General features: G+C 39.8%; 2 protein-coding genes across 3 annotated transcripts in view; one reads left to right on the top strand and one right to left on the bottom strand.

Annotated features, from left to right (window-relative positions):
• Positions 1 to 530: 530 nt before the first annotated feature.
• dnajc11a (DnaJ (Hsp40) homolog, subfamily C, member 11a) lies at positions 531 to 12,662 on the bottom strand. Its single transcript, XM_034131909.1, has 16 exons — positions 12,554 to 12,662; positions 10,095 to 10,224; positions 9,925 to 9,998; positions 8,341 to 8,442; positions 8,086 to 8,214; positions 7,867 to 7,989; positions 7,629 to 7,702; positions 7,347 to 7,536; positions 7,159 to 7,244; positions 6,324 to 6,440; positions 5,475 to 5,630; positions 5,276 to 5,345; positions 3,707 to 3,764; positions 1,535 to 1,677; positions 1,301 to 1,430; positions 531 to 992 (listed from the first exon to the last, which is right to left on the bottom strand). Exons 1-16 carry the CDS (start codon positions 12,623 to 12,625, stop codon positions 967 to 969), a joined length of 1,680 nt encoding a protein of 559 aa, XP_033987800.1. The 5' UTR covers positions 12,626 to 12,662; the 3' UTR covers positions 531 to 966.
• A 2,221-nt stretch (positions 12,663 to 14,883) lies between these two features.
• The window catches only part of camta1a (calmodulin binding transcription activator 1a), a 281,808-nt gene continuing 268,728 nt past the window's right edge, over positions 14,884 to 27,963 (top strand). For both annotated transcript variants that reach the window (XM_034131745.1, XM_034131746.1), the window contains exons 1-2: positions 14,884 to 14,989; positions 18,695 to 18,796. In XM_034131745.1, coding sequence (XP_033987636.1) covers positions 14,965 to 14,989; positions 18,695 to 18,796 — 127 coding nt within the window. In that variant the 5' untranslated portion in view covers positions 14,884 to 14,964. The remainder of the gene's footprint in view (positions 14,990 to 18,694; positions 18,797 to 27,963) is intronic.

Raw genomic sequence — 27,963 nt, 5'->3', positions numbered from 1 at the left:
CTTTCGAAAGAATAATCATTGTAGAGATGTTGTTTGAGGTTTCAGAAAAAAATAAATAGACAATATGTCAGCCCTCTTTGCATAATCCGCTCGTTATGATTCTTGAAAAGGCAGGGTGCATTTTCCACAGGGGGTAAAGCAATCTTAGGTCTTGCAGTTGTTTCAGTTAATCCTCTCCTTTCTATTTATGGCACACAAACTGGCAAACAAGTCAAGGAAGAAAAATGCATAAACAATTCACTCAGATCCAGAAAAGGATCATAGGGAGATGTTGAACCATGAATTCATTTAACATTTAAGTAAATACACTTGCCAATCTAAACCTTTTTAAATGCACTTTTCCCATGCCAATAGACATATAGTGCCTTATTACTTTTAACAATTATATTGTCTTTCAAAATCACACATTTCCCCCAAAACACTGACATACAAGCAACTCTTCTCTAAACTGGGTTAAACCAATAATAACAAACACAACAAACTAAAATAAACCTTTTCTGTTTTTGAAAAAAAAAAAAGCTCCAAAATGGTAAAGCAACATTAGAGAGACTTATTTTAATAATATGGCAAATAAACAGAGGTGCATTCATGTCGTCATTCAGATAGGCACTGCAGTTTGTGTACATTACAGTACATAGAACTCAATCATAAAAGACAAGCCATACCAAAAATAAATGGATACCAAGAAGGCTAAAAGACCCGGGACTTAATATGGTAGCCATTGATTGGGGTGTCACATTAGACTTTCTAGCAGGCCACGACCCTGTCCATAGATCCTGAATTATGATCACTCCAGTCTGTGATGTTTTTACTCCGCTCTGCATATTTAAATTAATATAAAGACAAGAAGGTAAATGCACGTTTTCTGAGTAACAAGGACCTCAATCCATGTTGTATCTAAAACAGTTGTATCCATCTTCTGTCAAACAGCTGAGAGATGAGTCTTTTTGGTCGGCCGAGGAGCGCCTATGTGTCTGCGTCAATCCTGTGAGCTGTACAGAGGAAGAAACAAAGACGTCAGACACAACGCTGATGGCGCGGAGGTGACAGGTAAGATAAATCAGCGGATCTCTCAGTTAAAATACAATACTTGAAATATGTTGCATCACAAACATCTACAAAGGGTAAATCCGTCTAACAGTAAGAATTGAAACAGTTGCCGGTAAGAGAGTTCAAGACTACCTTCTTAATCTTTAAACCTTCACTGAAGAAGTTAAATATTACTTTGACTGGGGCAAAAAAACGTGACATAATCCCCATTCTAGAGAGTCACTGTGCTGTAGAGTGCATTCTGTCTTACATTGCTTTGGTATCCTGAGTGGTTCCGTGTCTCCTGACAGGACTTGATGCATGACTCCGCGGAACTGATACAGCACCTTCAGGCTCTTCTCCTCCCCCACACAGGGGTCGTAGAAACCAGGGAGTCCTGACTGCAAAGACACAATTAGGTCATGAATAGTCTGAATCATCACGCTGGAAGGAATCTGTGGAGAAATTAGGTTTTGAATACATTCTTAGAGTTTGTAAATCTTACCTTTGTGGTTTCAGTGAGGATGAGTTTAGAGTCTTTCACCAGACACTGCAGTGGCACACTCACATCGATGACCTTTGCCCTCTCGTGTTTTCGGCTGTTGTCCGTCACAAACTTGCCGTACCAGGCGTTGAGGATGATGAGACCTGATTTAATGAAGCAACAGCATCAAGGATAGTGTTGATTAAAGTCATTTATTAGCGTGTTATGGTCACCAAAATGGTCTACTTGGTAACATTTAAAGGGGAACGTTATGCTTATTTGACAGTTGGCCTTTGTGACAGTTAACGTCAACAAGCGCTCCATTCCCAGCTGTGTGCATCACCTTTAGTCCCCTTTTTTGTTGTGTTTTTAGCTTCTTGCAGCTTTTTCGTATTTGCAGCGTTTAGTTTATGCAGCACTCTGAGTAAACCCTGTGCATGTTTCGTCAAGTTGGTAAAGAGGTTTTTCTTTTTTTTGCATGTGTTTTGGCACATTTCTATTTTTCTATTTGCATAGTTATGAATGTGCAGCGCGCTTCTGCTAATGGAAGTGTTTTGGGCCGCTGTAGTGCGTTAGCACCTGTCGGCCACCTTAGTTTTTACCCGGTATCTGAACGCAGTTGTTTGAAAGCAGTTTCTTGATAAAGGCTTTTGGCATTTCTCTGAGTGTTATGATATTTTCACAATATTTACGCAGCACCTAAACCTGCTTTTTAATCAAAACAATACATATAAATCTCACTTTTCTCAATATGGGACCTTTTAAAGGTGGGGTAGGTAATTTTGGAGAAACCAGCTCGAGTGCGCAAGAATTTGAAAATACACAGCCGGAAAAAATCTGCCACTTCCTTACAGAGCCCCTCCTCCAACACACACGAACGCGCACATGACCAATGAGGACACGAGATAAGTTTGTGCACAGATGGAAGGCTGACAGGCAGGTAGGCCATCCAGTTATTTTAGCCGGGCCGGCTAAAATGATTGGTCGTACTTTTTACAGTATTACGGCTTCCACAGATGACATTTTTGTATGGATTTATTGTCAAAGCACTTAAGATATTCATTGCTATCGGGATGTTAAGAGCATTCCATGGAATATAACAAAAAGTGTATCTTGAGCCGGTATCTCAAACTTACCTACCCCACCTTTAAAGAGTGCATTTAAAAATATCCAAGGATATAGGATAAGGAAACATTAACAGCTTTTTTAATGCACTGAAAGTAAAAGTCCAACACAAATCCCAACTTTCCCAATAGACTCATTTAAATATTGCATGCCAGCAATTTTAGCCACATATTTAATAACAAAGCCAGTGTCATTTTTTAAGGCTTGTTTGTTACAATTATCTTTGTGAGTATACAACTAAAAAGACAGCACAATTAATTTTAATTGCGAGCTGCATAAAAAATACCCTAACCATTTCATAGAGTGTGGTCCAGTGAATATTAAAGAGGAGCTGTGTGTCAGTCATTACACAGCGACACACAGACACACACACACACACCCTGCAATTAACTGTTACTTTACAAGGGCACGGTCTAGGGGACCTCTGATGATACTAAAATTAAAGCAACCTCTACAGTGACAGGTGTCATAAGACAATTATCACTTGCCAAACTCCCCAAGGTGAAAATGATACTTTCTACACAGGTTTTTTTTGTTAGTGTTCTTTTCAAAAGCCAACAAAAAAGAAGCAATTATCACTAGTCAAACAGAAACAGGAGGGTCTTTACAAAATCTACTAAAGTCTATTTCCTTTATTAACAGTTTAATACCCTGTGTTAAAAGCTCTCCACAAAATGGATGAATTCAGTGTAAAATAAGTCATACTTCAATAGAACGGCCCACACACTTGTCTTGCCTTTGACAGGTAAACAGTCACTTTAGATTTCAGTGAACTGCTCAAGAAGACCAGTAAAAGCAATTATTCTACTTTAGTTTATAAGTTTTGCCATGCGAACCATAGCGGGAAATAATACGAGCAGTGATAGTTATGCTAAAAGCAGACTAGGCTTGTTTATACAAGTAAAATATTAGGAGTTACACTTTAAATAAAGCAATATAGAACCAGGAATCAACATTTTCAACGTATTAAAAACAGTTTACAATGTGAGATGATCAAATAGTTTGACAACCTGCTTAAAAAACATTATTCACAGCATAAGCTTATCCTTTAAATATTACTGATCTTACCCATTTTGGACTCCTCGGTTTCAATAATCCTGCGCACAGACTCCTGCATGAGCATGATCTGTACGGAGGAAAAGACAGAGAGGAAGGGAAGGAGACAAACAGTGAGATTTCCCATTAAATGGATTATACTAATGAATTTCACTAAGACTTTGAATTGTATCTAATCCCAACTCAGCCTCTTCATCTGACTGGTGTGGGACAGTCACCCACAATAACAGAATCTTATTAGTTATCTAATACTTAAAGAGCAACTTGCAGGTTAGAGACCCCAGTGAATAAATGTGTAGGAAAATGATGTATACACTAGATTTTCAAAAAAATATACAGAAATAAACACTACAGTGACATCTGGCGTCGTTTTTGCAAGACATTTTTTCTTCCGCATAAAAAAAGACCTCCCGCGTGTGACGTCACATCAGGGAGAGCGGCCGGTCTAACGTATGAATAAACATGGTTCACAATGCTAGTTTTGACACAGAAGAGGTTGAAAATGTATATTCGTATGCATATGACGGACCACGACCTTATAATTATGAGCCTGCTAGGCGGCCAAGAGACCAGGAGCAGCCAAGGATTAGAAGAAATAACGGCCACCGGAGAGAAATGGAGCTGTGGTGTGAGGAGAACCAGTTGGGCAGCTGTCTTGATGAGTGACCGGCGTTAGCTACAGTTAATGTTAGCTAACGTTGGTCACATCACAACATTGTAAAGTTAGCTATCATATATCAGGCTATAACTAAAGTAGTATTGATAATATAGTACCGTTACTGGCAGGACTGTTGATACTGATCCATAACAGAAACTAATGCGCAAGAATCAGCCGTATCTCGCGTTACCTAATGCAACTCCACACTACGTCTTACGGTGCTGTGTACCGGAGGGGAGAGAGAGAGAGGAGAGGAGCGGGGGGGGGGGGGGGGGGGGGGGGGGGGGGGGGGAGAGCAGCGAAGGGGGGGAGAGAGATGTAATACAGTTTCCTGATAAACGTTTGTTTGATAGGTGCTTGTGTGGGAAATGCCAGCCCATGGCCTCAGCTGTTGAGAGTATGTGCTGCAGGGAGGTGGATGCACCTCGCACAACGCACCCAGGAACGAAAGCTAGCTCCGGCCCTTTTCCTGTTAGGGAAACTGTGGACTACTATGTCCTATGTAGTCCATAGGACTATGTTGATGTCCTGACAGGCTGGAGTTTGTGCAACCTGCACAAACACAATAGCTCACCATGATTAAAAATGGTGAAATGCAATGTAAAATTACCGAAACATTACCAGCTCACTAAATCACAACCACTCAAACCAACTACTACCGTGAATTGGGCAGAGAAGGAGTCCGAGAAAGTTGCTCCCCCATGTGACGTTAAAAAAAGTTTTTAGTAGCAGAGCTCAAAACGGCTCCTTTCCCTCTGAATTCCTGCCCTTATGTCTCGTAAAACATATCAAATCCTGCATTCACTTTTTTAATTGTAATTTTCAGGCAAGGTTAAGCATAACTGTAGTTTAAAAAAAAAACCCTGCAAGTTGCTCTTTAACCACTATGTAGGAATGTTACCGTAGGCCTGTAAAATACTCACAGCAGACTCTGCCTCCTGTTTCTTCTTCGCTATATTAGAGGCCGAGCTCTCCTGCTTGATCTCCAAGTCTCTGGTGAGGGGAAAGATAAATGGAGAAATGAAAAGAGCTCATAAAATCGGACTATATTAATACATGTGGTGCTATTTCCAATAACATGTCTAGCATGAAACGGCCAACGTAAAGAGAAAGGTCTCTTACTGTTCCTTCTGGGACCGCACGTAGGGCCGAATAATGAGCTGCTGGATGGCGAGGTAGAAAACCAGTGGTCCAACTGTGGCGTAAAATACAGCACTTGGCAGGAGTTGGTCAGTCAGGTGGATAGGGAAGAGATACGTCTGGCTGGCTCTGTTTAGCCTGCAGATAAAGAGTTTGTTTCATTATTCAAATGAGGATGGCCTCTAACTGGCTGCTGAATTGGTCACTCCATGTGATATTTGTAGGAATCTCTATCAGAAAATAGCAGAACAAAAAGGTCACATTCAACGATATTGTCTCAGCTGCATGCATACAATATCCCGTTAATATGCAATCTTATAAATCGTTATAATGCATAAAGCAGGCAAAAACTATTTCAACCAAAGATTCAACAGCAATCACATTGACCATGATTGCCTTTTCTCTGTCCTGTAAAATGGACCTGAACTTCAGCTGATAATTATAGGTCCTTCAGCACATTTTCCCAAGAAGAAGGGGCAGTGTATTAGGAGGATTTTATGCATACAAATGTCAGTGATAAAGGGAAATGATGTGCTTTACAATAGGTTAGATAGGACAGTGAGAATCGGCTGCCAATTGTTCGTCAGATTTAAGATTATTGTCAAAAAGGAGACCTTACTTAAACTATGAAACTTGAATCCTAAGACCAAATAGCATTTCTGTGGGTGCAATCCTGTGTTTACATGCTTAAATATGCACAGCTAGGGCAGTAACAATCTGTAGACAATGTATTGGACTGGCTTTCATGATGTCCTGCCTTCATGGGTGACATGGAAACAGCAGTGTGAGGAAAACACTCAAACAGGAAACTGGAGCAGAAGTTTCACTTACTTGATCTTGAGGGAGACACCTTGGGGCACTCCCACGCTGACGGTGGCCCCGAGGACGCTGTGTCGACTGATCTTCCTCTCGGCACCGTACTCGATCACCGTCCCAAAGAAACCTGATCTGTGACACAAAGACAAAATCACTCTCTATATCTCTGAACGCAGTCAAAATTCAAGCTGTCAGTTCTTGCACATAAACTTCTAACTGTGTATATTTGGAAAGTCATGCATTTGCTTTGCAAAACAAATTGGACCCATAATAGGGGTTTTAAAGTGGCAATTATACATGTTTTATGCTTTAATTACCTTAACATTAGGAAATAGTGTAATAGCTTTAGAATAATGACACTATCAGCGTATAGATTAGTTCCCTACAGGCCTTGCTTTCACTGTTCAATTCTGCTTGCCAATGGGTATACAGGCTACAACGCTGTAAAAACTAAAATACACAGTTAGCACAGATTGGCCTTTACAGTTTCGCCAAATGTTTTCTAAATGATAAACCTAGCACTAGATACAAAAGTAGTTGTTAAATGCCAGATGAAAGCATACTCTCATTCTGAGCCTTTGGGTTGTGTCGGTTGGAGTAAGGGATAGACTGTCTGCGCACAATGCAAGAGGAGAGTCGTTAAGGGGAATTAATTAAAATACAATTTCATTTATTTTCTTGCTTCTTCCCTTGTGGTGTAAATAGTTTGCTAAATTGGTGTTAACAGTAAGCTGTGATCCTGTTGGCTTTTGCGACAGTGGTGCCAACAATAATACCACTTGTAAACAAAGGGGAAAATGTTGTATATTTCCACGTTAATATGAACTCATACTGCTCTTTGATAACTTACTTTATTGAGCCCTTAATCTTTGTCTGGTCCTCATCCTGGAACTTGTACTGGTAGCTCATCATCATAAAAGTGTGAGGAACGCCAAGCTGCAGAGAGAATAAAAGCAAATGATAACTCTGACACAAGCAGCTGTTGATTGAATGGTGTCCTGGCAACAATAATCACTATTATTCCAGAAGGCTGCTTACCTGCATAGCGAAGGTGAAATGGGTGCTCTTGGTGTCCCTGACGATGCTGGTGTTCATAGAGGACTGCACGCCCCAGCGCCACTGCAGGTATCCCATAGTGTTCTTGTCCAGGTGACGCGCCAGCATCGTGGTAAACCCAGGACGCACGCCTCGGGAGGACAACTGGAGCCCACACTGACCGGTCACGAAGCTGAGGTAAAACAAAAAAGGTCACTGAATTGTTAATTTTCTTGTTACAAATACGTTCTTCTAATTGATTTTGTCTTGCAGTTCAACACATACAATCGAGGCGTCAAGTTCCGGAAAATCTTCATCGCTAAAAGAGGTCCATGGGTGTCTCCAGCACCAAGCTCGACCTGTGAACAGACACTCAGCAGGTAAGGTTTCATCTTTTCCTTATCTTAAAATGTCAATGCATGTTGTACCACAAAGGCAGACAGGAGTGACAGGAAGAAAGTGTGCCATTTAAAGTCTATATAAAAAAAGGTGTGTGTGGTTCCTTGAGAAAAATGCAGCATACCTCTCCCCATCCCTTGGTGGAGGTGACTCTTCTTAAGGCCAGGTTAATGGTGCCACCTCCGTTTCCATTGTGGGTTGACAAGGAGCCAGACAGAACAGCTGTGTCTTTTGTAGTGAGAGGAGCCTGCAGTGACAAAGAGACAAAAACAGTAAGTCTTATGGTAAATGTAATTGTGCTACAACTCTTTCATTACAAAACAAATGCCACTTGAAAACCCACCTCTATAGATTGTGATATGTGCATCTTGTTGATTTCAATATGTGGGACTCCCCCTGTGCCCACTTCCTCATAGTCTTCCTCGTACTGGTCGAAGACGTCCGTGGCATCAATGCCGACACTAATGGTTCCCTGCAAATAACAAATTCAGGAGAAAAAAACGCTGCTTTAATGAATGATTTACATAAATATGCACCAGATGCCTAATGACTCTTTTCAATACAGTCAATTTGATGTGAGGTTTCCCTGTGCACATGCCTTTGGGTTGGTCCTTTGCTGAAGCCTCCTCTCCTCTCGCTCTTTCTGAAGACGCTCATACTCCTCTCGTATCTCTGCAGGGGTTCTTTTCCTTTCCACCACCTGGAGTAGGGAGATACGATTTGAAAGCAAATGTCTGCCTCACATGGTGCGGATAAAGAATTACAGTAGGAATTTCACCAGGATTACATACTCCCATATATTCTGTGTGTCATGTTTTGTACTATCAAGCAGCTATAGTTAAAGCAAACACAGAACAAGAACTAATTTAAGAAAGTTTAATGAGGGAATGTCATATTGGACAGAATGTTTTTGTGGTTAAAATACAGGCTTAACCAGTTAAGCCCCAAGCCTGTTTTTCAGGTCTCAGGCTCGAAAATGACATTCCCAGAACAAATGACTATAACTTCACTTCTAAAAGGGGTAAATTAATCATCTTTTTTCTCAAAGCAATGATAAACCTGTGAGTTGAATGTAGAAAAGTCAGAATCAATATAGATGTTTTTATTTTAAAGTAAATTCAGATTGAACATAGTAAAGAAAATGTAAATTATAGTTTCCGTCCAAAAATAAAACATTACTTATAGTGAAAACCACCCTTGAATGATGGGATAGTAGACTTTAGGAATCCAAACTCTAACATATAATAAGTACCCTGTATCAAGATTGATGCAAAACAAGTGACATTTGACATTTTTTAGAGAGGTCTAGAAAAAAAAACCCACTTCTGGGGTCATTTGGGTGCATTTGCCATATCTCTGGAACCCATCGGTCGATTTTGGTGACTGACACCTGTTTTGAACCGTTAGAGCCAATAGAATCGAGGGGAAGTTCCTAAATCCATCTAAACATTACGCATTGGTGAATGAGTGATGCGCAGCCAGCAAGCCCAAAACCGGAAGCTGGGTTGTAGCTCTCATACACTCTATATGAAAAGTCAGTTTTTGACATAAATATGATGATGGATTATCAGTAATCATTTCAAAGTGACACAAACACATTGGATTAACCTTCAGCATTAATGCCATTGAACACAACTTTTGATCAGAAGAACAGCTAAGGTAAGACGTATTTGCCATTTTGACCCTGTAAAGCTAAGTTGTGTGTTGTCTGGTTTCGCCTTCGCTGCCACGAGTTTTGGTCGTGGAGTGATGATACTTACACCATTGGAATCTGTGGAATCTCAGCTTTCATATGATATATTGTTTGTGCAGATCCGATGAAGTATAAAATATTTCTACCGTGAGTTCTGTGCCAAGTGCTTTAGCACACTTTCGCTTAGTGCTAATTCAGACGCTCGGCGTTAGAGTTGTGTTTTGTTTCTGTAAAAATGGTTAATATCGTCAGTTAGCTGAGTTTCTTCCCGTTAAGTGGGTATGACACATTAATAGGTTGTTAAATGTTAAGAAGCCCTGAGACACAGTTTCGTGAAAAAGAAAAAAGGCTTAACAGGTTAATAACCATGCTTGTGAAATTCAGAACATTGTATGTTTTGAGCTTAATAAATAATGGTAAGGGCTATTGTTTCTAACTGTATGTCATTCTTTAGGAATTACTGTCCACTACAGCCACTAAATGACTTACCTCCCATCCATCAACATCAAGTCCTCTCTTGCCATAGATATCATAGATGGCTCGTGCCTGTGGTTCACGAAGCACTGAAAAGACATGGATAACCACCAATGTTATTAACCCTCAGAATAGTACCATAACATAATGAACGTCATTTGCTTTATCTGAAAAGCTTTTCTTACCTTCATAAGCTTCATGTACGACGTTAAAAAGTTGTTCTGCCTGACGCTTTAGTTCAGGGTCCCTGTGTTTGTCTGGGTGATACAGCATGCATAATCGCCTGTATGCCGCCTTCAGCTCGTCCTGTGTCGCCTGAGGCACAAGATTAAAACACATAAATGTGAAAGAGAAACTTGTTGGTAAACTCGAGCAACAACATACAAAACACACAGCAGGATGTTGCTACAGCTTAACTCCACTACTTTCACTTTTACTTACAAATCATCCAAGACTTATATGAAATGAAAATGAACTGTTGTACTATGCAGGGTTTAGGTAACAGAACATCCCGAGCAGAAAACAGCTGTTTAAATTCTGGTTTTACTAATATTGTTGTTGGATACACTATAGTAGAACAGAGGCCTGTACTACGAAGCCGGATTTTCGCTTAGCCGGCTGACTTCAGGGAAAACTCGGGCTTTCCGGTCCTACGACGCTGGTTCTCTTTTTAGCGGGCTAGATCTCCATGGTAACTTATGCTGAGCGGCTAACCTCCTCGGGAGGAGGTTAGGTTGCAGGCTAAGAGATCAACTCAGTGAAAGCACCGCCTGCTGACCAATCAGAGCTCCGTGTGCGGAGTTTAAAGCGATCAATTCATATTACAGGATAGAGGAAATACAGAAAAACTGCCGTTGCAGGAAAGACGGCCGGCCAAAATCAACTGACTGTGTGAACGTGAACATTAATAGAATATCCCCTCCTTCAGAGCAATCTGACTATTATAACATTAGCGTTAAGAAAGCTTACTTAAATATCTGCCACGACATAAGTAACCGGATCAGAGTAACATTAAGTACAGTCCCCGGCACTGTGAGTGCAGACGTCGATGTGTCCCATTATCATTCATATCATATCACATCATAATGTATCATATATTTCCTTATTTGAGTCAGCTTCTTGAGCCGTATCTGGCCGTGCAACACTCACAGTGTCACATACTGTATGCAGAAGTATTCTTTTAAGCAACACATTAAGTTGACGAAACACTCGAGTCAAATGTAATTAAAGTCAGATCGTGTCTTGGACGGGGCAGTGATATCATAAACCTGTTAATGTACGCATTCAAACGCTTTTTCTTTTACCAGCTGTATTCACCTTGCAGGTGCAGCTATGTGGCTTTTATCCTGGATAAAGTGTTTAAGTCATGGATGTTTAAAGTTTAACTTCTTCATATTTGACTAATATTAAAGTTCACTTTTCATTCAGGAAGTATGACGCTGCGCTGTCAGTACGCTTGTGATTGGTCGAATGCTCCAAATACCACCCCTTTCATGTGAACGTGCACCTAACTAGATAGGACACGGCTGGCTTGAGCGATCCACTTGATAACCAGCGTCGTAGTACAGTTTAGCCAGAGCGCGTATGTTTTGGATTGGGCCAACCGGCTAACTCAAACATATCCAGGTTAGGAAAATCCGGCTTCGTAGTACAGGCCTCAGGTATAGCCCCAATAGTCATCAAATTAGCTTGTTATGTAATGTTCTCTATTATTATGTTTTATTTTCTTATACACTTTTATTAAGATGTGTTGAGAAAATGTCTCATTTATTTTTTAAGAAAAGTTTGTTTTGCAAACTTTTTTCATATATTTTTGTTATTCATGCTCATCATCTTAACAAGGAAATATACGAGTTATCTTTTAACATAGTCAATCTGGAACAGCATGTTTTTGTGCCAAAATATATTTTGTGTTGAAAATGTCCACTTGCATAAAGTTGTGGACGAATTATTCAGTTTGTTCACTTTGGTGAATCCATTAATACCACAGTTTAAAAAGACTGTTACAAGTAAACATTACTTAACTTTAAAGTAAAAATAAGTATCAAGTAGCATAAAATGGAAACACTGAAGTACAAATATCTCAAAACTGGACTTTGTGAGTTACAGTAACATTACTCGAGTAAATGTACTTAGTTACATCCACCACTGCTTGCATTTGAACATAATGTTCTCTTCTTTACTAATACAGATTGACAGACAGAAAGCATTTGATTCCCAGACAGATATTTCCATTGCAATCTGATCAGCTGTAAATAAGTCATGCTGAAACCCTGAAGTTGTAGCATTAGCTAACTTTAGTTAGCACTGTCCATGAGTTAATTATGAAACTGAAAATAACTGTCATTGTATTATCTTTAGCGCCCAGATCCCCGCAGTAACGCGCCATCCTCTGCCTAACTTTATCAACACACAGCCCCTGCTGGAAAAGTCTTAACCTCACAACCTGTTGGGTGTCTTGCAAAGTATCAAGCCGAGGAGTCACAGCATAGAAATCAATGTCGAGGGTCACAAGCTAGCCACCTAGCTAACGATACATGTGATTGTACACGAAACTGCTCAATATCAGCCGGATACAGTGTATAGAATTGCTTCAACATGCACCTGCACACACATCAAACCAGATCACTGCTGCATATTTTACCTCTCTTCTGACATTTAGCAGGGAATAGTAATCATCGTTGAGGATCTCATCATCGTCCAAGGAAGACGCCATGTTTACACCCGGTCATCTCTTCTTCGTGGCATTCAGGTCGGTTAAAGCCTTCTGTGCGCACTCTATCGCCCCCTTGTGTTGCGGATGAATAACAACACAGCAGCTTTGTTTACATGCTTGTTCATGATTTTTTTCAACTTGTGCTTTACACTTTAAAGTTTAAAATGATCTTTTATTCATCGTTACTGGAGATTTTATGAGGAATTGTGGCGAAATACACATAAGATTTGTTGCAAAGTAAAAAAAGTAGGGTTGGTTTTTCCTCACAACCCCCAAAGAGTGTATAATAAATTCCCAATAAAGTGTAATATATTATTGTTTTACTCTGCAGCTGACAATTTAACAATGTCATGTAATTTTGTATTAAGAAAAACACTAATTTGAATACAGGCATACATATTTAATGCAATACAATTAATATTGAATATACTTACTATACATATAACGTTATATCTAACTTTAAAACAATGTTATCTGCATTCTATCCACCTAGGAACAATTTAGGCTAGGGGTGACTAAACTGCATTAGTCTTTCATTAGTTCATTATTACTTTCTGTGCAACAACAACAAAGCCATCGACTGTATACAAAGGGGCACGAGCAGCAGGCAGCAGAGGAGCTGTCCTTTCAGCACCACCAGCTCAAACTAAACACTGCGTTTCAGCACTGACGGCCACCAGCCTGTTAATGCAGGGTGAAGGCTGTCCTTAAGTACTGTAGTTGACGCGAGTGCCAACAGCACAGCCTATTAAGCACAATGATGTGTAATTAGATTGCCTGTGGTCATTTAACGTAGCCATACTATTGTCAAGCCTATATGCTACTGCGCCATACTGATGGAAGTTAGAAACCTTAATGGCATAGTGAGCAGAATTAAAGTAAATGTAAGCAGTTGTTCTTCACATCTGTGCATCACATCGACCCCCCAGTACCTAAAGTATTTATGTTATATTGTTTTCTTATGGTCGGATCCACATCTTCTAGTATTGCCTGCAGCATTCAGCATCATTGTACGGCAGTATGAAATCAGTTTGACATGGATAATAGGGAACAAACTCGTCCCCAGGCTTTCAAATGTAGACTGACATCTGGACACTTGATTGATAGACAGTGCAGACAATCAGTACTGTTTGATAAGTTTGCAGTGTTGTTTTGGTAGTTTGTATTATGCTATGTTCCCAAGACTACCCAATAATCACATGTCATAGGCTACTGATTTGATTCAATGTACAACAATTAACATTAAATAAAAAAACAAGACAATCTTAAAATGTATTTGCTGTTATGGATGATTAACAGGATAAAATATGCAAATGTTGTATCCGCAGAGAGTTTTCTTGTTATCAGTGGTGAAGACCTCAATTATCAGTTTAGATCAGCAGCTCCGAGGAAAGCTTACATTAAAAACAAACTTAATGAAGGCCATTAAACAGTTAGTCGTCTAATTAGCCTAATATCAACAGACTAATCTAAAAGTTTTCTGTCACTCAGGAGTAAAATTGTTTATTCAGTGTAAAACAACTTTAGAGGGACGGCTCAAAGACAAACATTTGGTATTTACAGTCGAATTAGTTTAAATTAAAACATGCAGCGTCACCTACTGAGCCTTAATTCTTTTATTTTTAATATAATAACACGTCCCCTTAGAGGTGGGAGAAGTAAAAGTACCAGAGTGTAGGGATACTCTGTTACAAGTAAAAGTCTTGCAATCAAATGTTACTCAAGTTAAAGTAGAAAAGTATTAATCAAAATATAGTTAAATTAACAAAAGTAAAAGTACTCATTATGCAGATTGGCCCATTTCAGTGTCATATATATCATATGTTTTGACTACTGGGTAGCTCCAGGTGTAACTAGTCATATTTAAGGGTTGATTATATTTCACATCATTAATCCAAATCTGCAAAGTAACTAAATGTATACAAAAGCATGTAAGTACAATATGTACTTCTCAATTTAAGTAGAGTAAAAGAACAAAGAAGCAAACAATTGAAATACTCAAGTAAAGTACAAGCCCCTCAAAATTGTACTTAAGTACTTGAGTAAATGTACTTAGTTACTTTACACCACTGCGTCCCCTTCTTTTAAGAGGAGCGTCATGCAGCGCCTCTGAGCTGTTTTAAATTCCCTGTAAAAAAACAGAAGCAGGCTGTGGTGTGTGAAGGTGAGGGGAGCTGTGTATCCTCTCTGTCAGTCTCCTCTCGCAGCCAATAGTAAGTTCTGCTCGGACGGACCGACTCGCCGCTGCTGCTCCGGTCCCTCCTCGTGCTGTCCTCGCCGTGCACGCGCGTGGTACCCACGGTCGTGAGGAGGAGGAGGATGTTGCGCGTGAAGGGGAAATGGCTGCCGAAAACAAGCCGGAAGGTAAGAGAAATATAATGGGATTAATTTACTAGTATGACCGCTGTGTGATTTTAGAACAGTTGCAACTCTGTGCGGAAGATGTCACAGACGCGAGGACAAGTGGAGAATTTTTGTGTAGAAAACGTCTCCGCTGTTTTCCTCCGAAAAGGCAGCTAAAACGTGGAGACATCACCTAGCCAGCTAATATTAGCTTGCATTCTAGCCAGCTACTATTCCCATCGTAGCCCACATTTAAAGCACGCCACGGGGACAAACAGTCCGCGTGGTAAAAGTAACGCGTTTATTTTGCTCGCAATTCTTGTCTAAAGGCGAGCAAATTCAAGTTGTTAACAACAATGCTAAGTTAATGACAACATGTCATTGGCATCGACTAACTTCTTCCCTTATTACCCAGCTTTAAAAAAGCGGCTTGCTTCTGTCAGTTTATCTGTCAACACGGCTCTTTTCTTCAATCCTTATGTGCAGGATGTTTTGAATGCATTGTAATGATCATTTGAACATCTCTTTTATAATGTTTTTGTGTTTTAAATTCCTCCGTCTTAGAGAGGCTCGTTCAGTTCTTCCTTGAAGCGCTGGCATTCAGCGAATAGTGTATATGCGAGTCAGAAGTGATGTATTTTTTTTTTTTTTTACATAAGCGGATATTTATTTTTGTCCAAATGCCAATTATAGACTACTACTTGGCCTATATTTGGTTCGAGACACGGGCTTCACAACGTTGTAATGCCCGCTCCGCTCGCAATGCCCTATCGCACTTGAAATGAAATGCCATCACACAGAGGAAGCAGGAGGATGGAGAGTAGGGTTTCCAGCAGCTGCTCATTACACTACTTTACACATAGGGACAAAATGATGACTTTCTCCCTCAGCCTATTTCATACGGCTCACTGACTTAACACTAAATTCACTCGACTTAATTATTTCCTCTTTATGGGATATTTTATAGCAAAACATATGCATAAGCGATCTGTTCTCATTCAGAGAGGCCAATGGAATTTTTTGGTGAGTAATTAAGCTTATATGAAAATATAAAAGATGTATTGCATCAATGCTAAAGGCAGTAGTTTTCAGCTTGTTACTGCTTAGTATTTAAACTGGAACGAGTTAAGGGCTGTCATTCTTAGATGATAAAAAAACATAAATCAACCTTAAAATGCATTTGCCAGATTTGTATTGAAATGACTAAAAACTGTCCAGATTTTGTGCATGTTTAATTCAAATGTCCTGTTCATGTTTATGTTCTTTTTTTGTTATGGTCATCATACTTATAACTGTTTAACTTAAGTTTTTTGATTGACAGAATTGAGTATAATGATATGTCATTAAAACAGTATGTCCTAAACTTGGGGTATTTATATATATATTTTTGAATTAACTTGAAGTGGAGCGAAAGACTCATCCTGCACTTGAAAAGTGTTTGCATAATTTGAGTGCGAGGAAAAAAAAGACTCCTTATAGGTGCAGCTGTTTCTGAGCTGTTCATAAGTAGTGTTGCAGGCTTCCAAAGTAAATAGACCTCCTTCAGAGTTTGGTGTCAATAACCTTCAAAGTGAAGTCTTTTTGAAGTAGAACCACTTTTATGTTTAAAATAGGAGTAAACAAATTGCCTCTGTCTATATGAGGGTAAACGATAAAAGGCTGAACTCAGTTGTTTGGATGTCAGTGTGCCAACCACCAAACAGAGTCCCACCAGGGGGTGCTATTGAGCTACAAAAACACACCTAACTATATGAGGACTCTGTCTGTGGCTATGACAAAAAATAAAGACATCTGGCTTTATGATAGTAATGTCTTCACTGTGGCGTATAGTCCTAATGCATTCATCTACTGAGCTGAACTTAACAAATAGGCTCCAGTTGTTCATCTCGACGGCTCTCCAACACAGGGAGCTCTCACTGAAAAACCCTGGCTTGAAAGTCCCATTGCTGAGCAGGTGAAGTTATTTTCAGTGCTCCTGTGAGGCCGGTCAGTGGAAAAAGGAGGAGGAGCAGCATAGAAACAGAGAGTGCTTCATACCTTGACATAAATGTGATGTCGCCTCATGCAAACGTGGCCCTTAAAGCTTTTACACACAGCTGTCATGCTGGGTCTTTTACTCATGCATCCCATTTTCTTAATTCATGAATGTAGAGCATGCTGTTTAAAAATACATCACTATGACAGTTTTAACATGACATGTCCCTGGATGTCGGGTATAGCCGCGTAGAGAGCTAAACGGTGTTTCCGTAACCTTTTGTCCTTGTGGTATGCACGCAGATCTGAACTCTCTCAGACGTTTGGCAGGTCTTCTGATGGCCCATAACAACTGAGGGTTACATCTTGTGTTAAACCCAAGGGCCACAACCCAGTCTCACCCACTAATGTAATGTTTACATCCTGGGGTATTCCTCTCCAGCCTAAATGATTGTCAGGACCCTTGAGGGTGTTTTTTTTGCTTTTCACACTCATGAAAAGCACTGTGGGTCCGTTACTTTAAGTACAAGGCCTGGAGGGCACTGAAAAGACACACTTGATATCTCACACTCAGACTGCTCTGGAGGAAAGTACAGCCAATGGTTTTATGAATCTACTAGAGTGTAGTCGTAAAAATATTGCTGTTTAAAGGCCAATTTTGTAGAAACAGAACAAGCACTTTAGTAAACACAGGCTCCACTGCTAACACTTCTGTGGTGTTGGGATTCATCATAAAAAATAAACACTGTGCTAAAGTTAAATATTGATGCTTTTAACCTCTGAAGTTGAATCTTGATACGGACAGTTTTGGTCTGTAAAACATTACATAACATTATTTTAAAATCACATAAATGCAAGACCAATGATGGGATAGTTTATTGACACGTAAAACTTGCTTTTGTGAATCCAAGGGAAATTAACTTTTAGGACAACTGAAACACTCTGAAAACTTTTCTTTTAAGAAGAAAAGGAGGAGGATTAGGCCTGTTGCCTCAGCAAAGCTGGAAGTCATATTTCACTTTGATTTCCGAGCGGGTGCAGTTAAAAAAAAGAGTTTCATGATGTTATCTTTTCACTCAAAGTTCAGGGGGAAGCAGCAGCAAAACATCAAGTAAGCACGCAGTCAGCCATTAAGTTACAAAAGTGCCTGTGCAGCACTGGTATAAATATTTCGCCGCTGTTTTCTAAAGAAGGATGAATTTAACCTCATCGTGATGTCAGACGATTCGCTCTCCCAGCTTGTGTTGAATCAGGCGCTACATTATTTTCCTCCAGACGTTGAATTGAATCAGTGAGGTGAGGATGGATGGCACGCAGGTCCGGTCTGTGGTTTCTGAGACGGATCACTTGTAATGCTGCCTGTAATAGACTTTTACTGACGGCTCTGCACGGCATCCACTGATTGATTGTATTGATTCCTCAAGTTTAGCACTGATACAATAAGGAGCGTTAGTGACCCGTATCAAACCAGGTCAGCGTAACAGTGGCACTTCTCAAAACGGTACCAAAAAATGTTCATTCAATGGATTATCTCACTGTTTTAAATGACAACAGACACATTCACTGTGATTTGCAATCAATATTATTACCAGAACGACTAACCCAACAGCTCTTGTGTGTTTGAAATGTATTTCAATATACTGTGTAGTGTCTGTTGATAATGTTTGCATGGGGAGTTTGCTCAGTTATCAAAGGCTGGGAGAATGCTTCTTTTCCTCGATTTTCCTCTACTTTTCTCTTTGCCTCCTGAAGGACTGAAGAAAGTTCGTAATCCGGATCGAATGTACAGATCAGCAGTGTGTTATGCTGGCCATGGTCCACCTAAGAGTATCAGTGATGACACAGAGACGAACAGTAAGAGTCAGTTATTAATACTGCATTTGCTGCTCCAAAGAGCCACTAGCTGGCCAATCTATTATTCATTCATTGATTCATTTATTTACTTCTTGATTTCATCCGTCCCCATGACACCCCCCCCCGCCCCCCCCCCCCCCCCCCCTTTCCCCCTCCAACACAACACCTCCTCCGGCTGCTCTGTTGATTGAAGTGTCTGCTTTACGGGATCACGCTGTCAATAGCTGAAGTGTTGTCGTTAACTAAGAGTGATTGTTTCAGGTTGAGGCCAGGGGATCAGGACCTGAGCAGACCCTCAGAGAGAAAGCTTACACTTTGAGCCATCAATTATGGCCGTGTACTTGCCTTTTTTTCCCCCCTGCTTCTCTTAAACCTGCACTTGATAGAGGAAAAAAAACGACCCGACCGAGAAGTATGACTTAAATAAATCTTGCTAGATCAAATAGTGCCTGACAAAAAAATATTTATGCATTGCTGTATCGTTTAATTGTTTGCTTGGATTAGTGTTTGGTCTGCCTCTCATTACATGTGATCTATGAGAACTGTAGACTAGGGGCACGGAACAAAGACAACACAACATCACAGCTGAGGTTTTTACGACTTATAAAAACCAGCTTCTGTGGGAATTGCTTCAGAGCACTTACAAGTCTGTGTACAAGTGATATTTTCTGCCACAACACAAATAAATCAGTCAGGAATATAGGCCAAAGTCTTGATTTTATTTGAGCGGGATTTCCATTCATTCCTCTTTAGAAATGTGTCTAGAACTTAGCCTTTTGTCTTTACACATTGGAAAACTGTCTTCTGTGAAGCAGATTGCCTCTCAGCATAAAAGGAGCCCCATCATTGTTAATAAATACACCAGTCTCCACGCTGCTGGAAGACTAAATCTAGACTAGAGTGGGGTAATTAAGTGTGCTCATGTATTGTCATTTCTAAATAGAGTCTGAAATCCGCCACAACCCCTTGTTAGACTCTACATGTGTTGCAGGAAGAGCTCTTTTGCACCAAATGTTTTTTTAAAAGACAGGTTTTCTGCCAGGTGCAGATCTATGATGCAGAGTGTAACAGGAACATAGTTGATAGACTTTTACGTTACCCCCTCAAGTGTGACAGCTGTGACTGACAACACATTTTGCCGGTCTTGCTCTTTCCCCCCATGTTATTGCGTGGTATTACACTACCCGGTACCCATGTCAAACACCCTGTTTAATGCGTGCAGCCCAGGGTTTTTCTTCTTTTCCCCTGCCTCACCAGGACACTCTGTAGCAGAATACAGCAGCTCAAGCAGGCAGGTAAACCATTGATCTGAGTAATCGTCTGAGTAATTGTGGGAGTTGTTATGATACAGAAAGAAGGGCTTTGTTTGTGTGCATGTGTAAGCAAGAGGGAGAAAGTGGAAGAGAACAAGAGCAGCAGAGAGGGGGAGTGAGTGAGAGAAAGAGAGAGACCTCACCTCTGCTCTCCTTGAGATGGGATTTTTATGGATGGGTGGGCTTGGAGAGGGCTGAAAACACATAAAGAGTCATTTTCAGTTTGTTGCAGGCAGTTAACCGTGTGTGCATGTTTGTTGAACTTCCAGTAATAGGCCTACGCTTTTTTTTGTTGTGACTTTTTGACAGTCTTCCCTTATTTTACTATAATAAACTGGACTATTATAACCAAATTGAGCCACAGTGCACGCAGGATTGAGGGAACGTTAACAATGTGATTGTAAATTATGAAGTATATTGTGCACAAATGCACAAGAAATGGTGTCAAAATCTCTCCTATTTCACTGGGAGGAGAAAAAACACATTTGTTTTATTTGACAAACAGCTGTTGTGTGTGTTGCAGGTCAATCCTACATACTATAGCTAGAAGCCATGTAATGCCTCCTTGTTGTAGTTTAGTTGTATCATAGCAACACAAGTTCAGTTTTATTTGCGTGTGGGCGATTTGTAAATTCACTGTCTGTACTGTAAGAGTGTTATCGAACAGACCATAGGGCAAATGATAACGATAATTGGTTTCCAGTCCCACACGACCACATGGCTATTTTAAGTCTACATACTTCGCTCTCAATCAGGAGCCATCAGGCGGGGGGGGGGGGGGGAGCTCGGCCCCTGGACTGTGGGCCAATCATTTGATTACTGCCAGGGAAATCTGACACTGCCTAAATGGTCCTGTGTTGTAGTAAAGCCCGGCTCAGAATCTCCCACAAGTAGTTCCGTAAAGACTTCAGTCTAATCAAGTGCTCTCTTCACTAGTAGATACATTATCAAATAAATAGTGTAGAAATTCAATGCAAGTTATTGCAGTCCTGCGACGTTTTAAGCCTCTTGATTTCAGGGCTATTTTATATTTTGTCAAATCGAATATAATTCACAGTAACAAAGAGGAACGTTATGTTTTCCATATGTTCAAAACTAAATGAAGTTAATTTGATTTTTTTTTACGATTAACTTTGCCTATTTTAAATGAGCCTGGAAGTCATGGCTGCAAATGATAAATCACACATTTTAGGGCTGAGCTGAATCACAGGAAAGTGTCCTGATCTGAAGTCTGCAGGGAGAATATCCCATTACTGTAAATGCCATGGCAATAGTCTCCTGCAGGTTAAACCCCCCTTTCCTTCTTCTTCTTTCACACCTCACAACCTGATTGATCGCTTTTAATTGACAGCATGTCATCAGTTGACCACTGCACCTTGTCTGCCTGACTCCATCTCCGCTTCACGTCTGACCACATCCTTCCTTTCTTGTCTAGATTTTTTTTTCATTCATCTGCCATCACCTTGTAACTGCTTTCACCATGTTAACCTGTCACTGCACCTCTGGTATAAGCTGTAAATCACTCATGTCATGAACTGGTCTGACATCTCGCCTCTCATAGATCTGGTTATTATACTAAGTGCATGTCACAACCCACACACTACATGTGGACTGTTTGAATGTAGATATTTTTCATATTTCTCACCATATCCACGCATTTCACAGACTGTAGAAACTGTTTCTTTCAAATCCCCTGCTAGTGATGTATAATGATTTAAAGTGATGTTTGACTGTGTCTGTCTTTCACTGTGACTGCATGACATGTCAATATGATCCAGGGATTATATCATCAAAAATATCTGTTGCTTCTTAGTTTACAAGGGTGCCTCACCAGGTGAAACAATAGAGCTTATTTTATCCTTAAAATGATTCCATGTTGACAAATAAACCTTACAAATAAACCTTACAAAATACATCATGATGTTAAAGTGATGGGTCAGATTTGGTATGATTTCAATGCATGTTAAAAAGTTTATTTTTTACACTAATTTACTCATCATTACACACAGTATCATTCACTGTTATAACGTATTGCTTGGCTACAGTGTATGTGCCGCAGATTAGGGATGTTTTTTTTTTATTATGGTATCTTAAAATGTCTCTCCCCAGTTGATGAATTATGTCTGAGCTAAGCTTATTTAGCTGACTGGGCTAATTTTGGAGCTAACTCTAAGGGGCCTTTTTCAGTCCAGCCCAGTGGATGGCTGTCATCCAACCTAATGATAAGAGACATTGCCATAGGCCTAATTCAGTTTCACAGCACTTCTTCTTGCTGGACGGAGATGAGAGCCAAATGTTTATCCACAGGACTGCTTGTTCTTCTGTGATCCACCGCCCTGGTGTTTCAGGTATAGCTACTAGAGAGCATATACTGTTTCACTGCTCCTCACATCCTTAAGCCATATTAGCCACTGAGCTGTTGTGGAAAATGTTTGCATTCAAACGGTTACTTTGGATATGCACCGCCAGCAGCGATTTGTTGAATGATCTATAGCCAAAACATTAGCTTGCAATTTCTCCACAATGTGGGCACAGATTAAAAAGAAAAACTGTCACTCCCAGAGCGCTGTGAGACAGAGACGGAAGAGAGAGGGTTTTGCGTTCAGGGCTCGGATATTGATTAAAGATTTGTTTTTGTCAGCCTTTCCAGTCTCATGACCCTCGCGCTCGTCTCTAGGGTGGGGCAGAAGCAAGCTAGCATGACAGATACCCTTACATTTGGCCAAAGTGTTTGCTTAGCAGCCAGGTTCAGTGATAATCCAAACATCAGCAGACAGAAATTATTATTATACGCATTTGACGGAGGGGGATGTGAATTATGAAGGGGCACAGGCTGCACAGGAATGTACAGTAAAGGCAACATGAAAGCTGCAGACCTATAGCCTCGGTTTTGAACAGAAATCCTCGCCCAGTTTATCCTTTTGTATGTGAGCTCGCTCATCAACATGTAGAATGTAATTGGCTCCAGTGTGCCAGCCCAGCTCAGCACATCCTCTCTATAACAAGCTCTGATATCAGCCTGTGTTGCACTTTAGAGTTTTACAACCAAATAGTAGTTTTCTTGGCTAATGTACAAGCAGTCATTAAGCTTGCTCTTTCTACTCCAAAATAAATATGAAACCTAACAGGGGGAGTCCAGAAAATGCAAAGAAGTGGAGTTCATTTCAGGGTTTGATCAGCTCCCGGTAAAAACAAGGATACATTTACATTTTCAAAGCCAGATTTCAGTCGGTAATTTGTTGTTTAATCACCGATCAAATCAGGCAATTTGATTAGTAAGAGCTCGTCTATATTCTGTAAAGCTATTCCAAATCTGGCATCCAAGCTTTTCCCCCTGTGGGTTGTTTTCCTCAGCTATAGCACAGTCCACAGTATATGTGGATTTTCATGCCACAGTGGACATATCTTTAATTAGTAAGCAATACTTTGTTGGAAGACTCACAGTTCCTGCTTCAAATCTGTGGAAATGCCCGGTGGAGGGAACAGTAGACATGCAGCAGCTGAAATACTATTAGTGTAGATAAATAGCAGCTGAAAGAACAAAAGCGTTTAGAGTTATGAGAGCGTGATGCTGTGGAAAAGAAACCTCAGCACTCAACAAAGAGTTGAGATGTTGAGTTCACCTTTTGTGTGCTTTGAGAGCCTCGCCAGGAACGTTCTCGTGTAAAAACATGCCCCTCTCAAATTAGACAAGGACTCCCAGATTAGAGAAGGCCAACTCTGAACATCTAAAAAAAACAAGTGCCACATCTAAAACACATGGTTTATTTAACAGCACAAAGCAGCGTGCACTGCTTGAAACATGACAGTAGTTTGCCCGTTCTTCAAGAAAATACACGCAGGCGTTATTCTGAGATAGATAAAAGCGTAAATGCAGCACTACAAACTAATGTGTATAATCTAATGTTAATGTACTATAGGCTGTTAAAACGCCTCCACTGTATATGGACCATGTGTTGGCGATATGAGTCAACAGGCTGGACAGTTTCCTGGTTTGCCATCTTTGCTTTTTTCCTCTGCATAGTTTAATGTTAATTTAGCAGCAAAATGAACATCCACACCAGCCTGTCTTGAATAAATAATGAATATGTCACGGCAACATTAAACCTCAAATAAATGCTACACTAAGTGCTTTGTCCATTTAACTGGTGATGCTACAAACACCAGGAAAGCATCTCAGAAGAGAAAAGTTGCTTTAATTCGGACATTATAAAATTACATAGGTTTCAATATAAAAATGCAGATTAGCCAATCTTAATATTTATGTTGCAGCGAAGATCACTAAATAGGCCTGTCATTATAATAAATATTCGGCTGTGAATCATTTGAATCGCCTGCGACTAAATCATTGCAATTCATTGCATTATCCCAATAATCATCAGATATAAAACATTATCAAAACATTTAGTTAAGAAATACATATCAGTATTGCATTACAGATACAACAAATCATTTCTAGAGGAAAGCAAAACATCTTAAATTAAGTAATCATAAATCATAAAGTCTGCCTGCATAAATTAAGGACAAATACATAAAACTAGAACATCTGTCTGCTCTTTCTTATTCCTGTATTTTTAAATCAGAATCTGCTTTTCACTTCTCTCATATGAAAGAGAGCTAGACAGCTTTTTATTTGTATTACTTATTACTTTATTATTACGGTCAAACAATTCCACAGTTTAGCCTAAAACATTGAAACTTGGTTGACTTGTCTGTATGATTAGGCTCAATTTCATGAAGCAATGTCTTATAAATAAGACACTATGAATAGGCTATATAGTTGACAAAGAAAGTCAGCAAATTACGGTACATTTTAAATGTGTTAAATCTTTTAGGAGAGTTTGGCGGAGGGATACGTGAGGCTGCGTAAAGTGGAAGGGACAGGTGCACGTTGCTGTTATGAAAACAATGGCGATTTTTTTTCAATATTCCCGTCGATTTGGACCGTTTATCAACGCGGTGAGCACCTGAGGGTTTAGCAGTGGAAGTGGCACACAGATCATGGAGGATGCGAGGTATTTCAAAAACATCAGCGTCCGCGATTACTGCGGTCAGCGGTAACATATGGAACTTTACTCCGACTAAAAACGTAGTCATAACCCGTCCGTTAAATCTGAACACACATGCCCACATGATAAAGATTTACTGTAGCTTTTCGAGTATATCAGTATCCACCGAATATCCATAAACTTGCTAAGAAAGTATAGAAACGTAACGCTGACTGTAGCTCCAGAACTAGCTTGAGAATCGCCACTTTTTAAAATTGTATTTTTAAAATACAATTTTAGTATGAAAGTAATCCAGTGATAGTAGGCACATTTGCATCCACGTTTACCAACAGGAGTCGCTAATGGCTAATTCGGCATCTAGGCTACTGTAAACGGTGCCAAATTGCAAACATGTAAACAAATGTTAGTATACGCCTCGAAACTGGGTTTATAGTTTCTAGTTTGCTCCAAAGCATTGTAGGAACTACTTTCCCAAATTTAATTCAGGGTATAAATTGCAATTTGTTAGCTTTTTGTGCTAGTCAGTAATACAGGTAAAGAAATGTTTTTGTAAAACTATTCAAAATGTAAATCATACTTTTGAATATAAAAGCTTTTTTAAATCATGTTTACAAAACAACGTTGTACAGATTGTGTCCAGTAGGATTCTGTCTGCTGGGAACATATCGTCTGAATATAGATTAGGCTTTTATGAAGGGGTCTTCATAATAGAGATGTGTCTTTTTCACATTCAGCAGGTTTGTTTGCACATTAGTAATCAAACCCCAGTTTCAGCAGTAACCTGATTTCAGAGGCGTCCATGTAAGGTTAAGGGATTAAGTTAACACCTTGTTAGTCCTGCAGGGTTTACACAGGCTAGCTGGCTCTGTTGCCTGGGGGGTTGTTAGCTGAAAAATACAAGACTGGCATTTCATAGGAAAAATGCATGTTGCCGTTGTGTCACCTTTCCATGTGCACAGCATACTGAACAGAGGTGATTTTTTGCATACTTCAGGCAGAGAGAGTTTGCACAAAAACATGTTGTGCGATGACCAGTGTAGAAGATTGTGCAACGATTACACCAAGTGAGGATTTTATTACATTATTCAAATCTTCTAAACTGTATATGTTCATCCCAAGTGCCTGCTGGCAGATTGTGTAGACATATCCTCCTACAGAAGATGTATAACTGAGAAAACTCCTCACCATACTTGAGACATATCCCAGTTCAGCTGTGTCTCAATGGTGTCATAGAGGTGTGTGCCAGGGAGCAGCATTGAATTCTGAATAATCTGTGCAGACAGTTTTGCCATATGTATCGGCTGCTACTGCTGTCTGCCGGTTTCTACTCAGCCATGCTGCATCTGAGTTTGCATCCATTGAGATTTTATTTGTGAGTGGGCTTCAATATTTACGACCTTTTCTTGCTCGTCTTGAGCCTTTTAGTGAAAGATTACGAAAATGAGGCCCTGCTAAAAGCTAGACTACAGTGTCTTGCTTATTTTAAATTGCTTTATGATTATACAGCGTCTACACAAAAAGCAACCTCCTTTTTTTCTCATGTACCACTCTGATCATTCAGTTGCAGCGTGTTTTCCAGTTCTGAGGGTGAAGCCGCTCTGGTGCTACCGATGAGCAGATGCTGTATGTGATTCTTAATTGGGCAGAGCGAATGATTAGAGATACCTGCTCAGCTCTTATAAAACAGGGTGTACACGCAGAATTATAGGTACAGATGGAAATTGCGAATACCACAGATCTACTCCTGCGTTCCTTTGGGAGCGATGATGTTCCTCCTTACACATTACACTCCACGGCAGCTACATCTCTGAGGACCGGCGGTGTTCATTCCCACTGAATTTTCCATATGGGAATTTCTAGGCAGGAGCACTTGGTTCTGTCTGTAATGTACGCCAGGCTGCATGCTCGCTTTTTATATCCTCATTATCAATGCACTACCGGACTATTTGTATGGGTTTCAAAGTGGTATTTTGCTCGGTTCAACTCTTTTTGCTTCTTTTTTTTATTACTGATATCAGCAACCCTAGGGGTCCGTAGTCAGCACTCATATTCGGGCTTGTCTCTGCCTTTCCTACCCTAGTATCCTAACCCACAGTTATACAAGTTTGAAGGAATGTTGTTTTCTAGCTGTTTTTCAAGCCAAATTGCATTGCAAATAAATGCGGTATTTTGAGTTACCTTTTGGTGAATGTGTTTACATTCAATCCACCCAAATTAAAACTGAATAATACATGTATTTGCACACACACTCAAAAAACTCGTTTTCAGTTTGTAAATGCTCTGGCAGTTTACTCTAAACAAAAGATTGAATGCTCACAACAAATATAACAGGTGACAGGGATAACCTTAACTTTAGCAGAAACTATAGACAAGAAAAGCGCATTCTGTTTGCTTGCTGCGTTTTATATAACACACATGGTAAATGATTTCCTCGATCACAGTCTTTTATGTGTCCGTGCATCCTTTTGAAATGAACCATACACCTTTTCCACACACAGACCTTTTCGATGCCGATATTGCTTTTTTGACGAGCATTTTCCATCCAAATACTGTGAATTGTTTAGTTTAATTTAAACGTATTCATGATAAGATCTTTGCCTAGAATATCCTTGTTTTGTATCTTAGAAACTTAAAGGATTTCCACATCAGCCTATATCTAAAGTTCTGAGGGGAAAAAAAACACGCCAATACTATAATGTATAGATACAGTATATATATATATATATATATATATATATCTATGTAGAGTAATTATTTCATTATATAATTCATTCAACATGTTTTCGTCCTCTGAAACAAATATCATTTGTTCATATTTGAGCCATCTGCATATTTTAGAAGGAAT

This window comes from Trematomus bernacchii, unplaced genomic scaffold (genome assembly GCF_902827165.1).
Source record: "Trematomus bernacchii unplaced genomic scaffold, fTreBer1.1, whole genome shotgun sequence".
NCBI lineage: Eukaryota > Metazoa > Chordata > Actinopteri > Perciformes > Nototheniidae > Trematomus > Trematomus bernacchii.
Note: the sequence above shows the minus strand (reverse complement) of the source record. Positions and strands in the feature narration are given on the sequence as shown.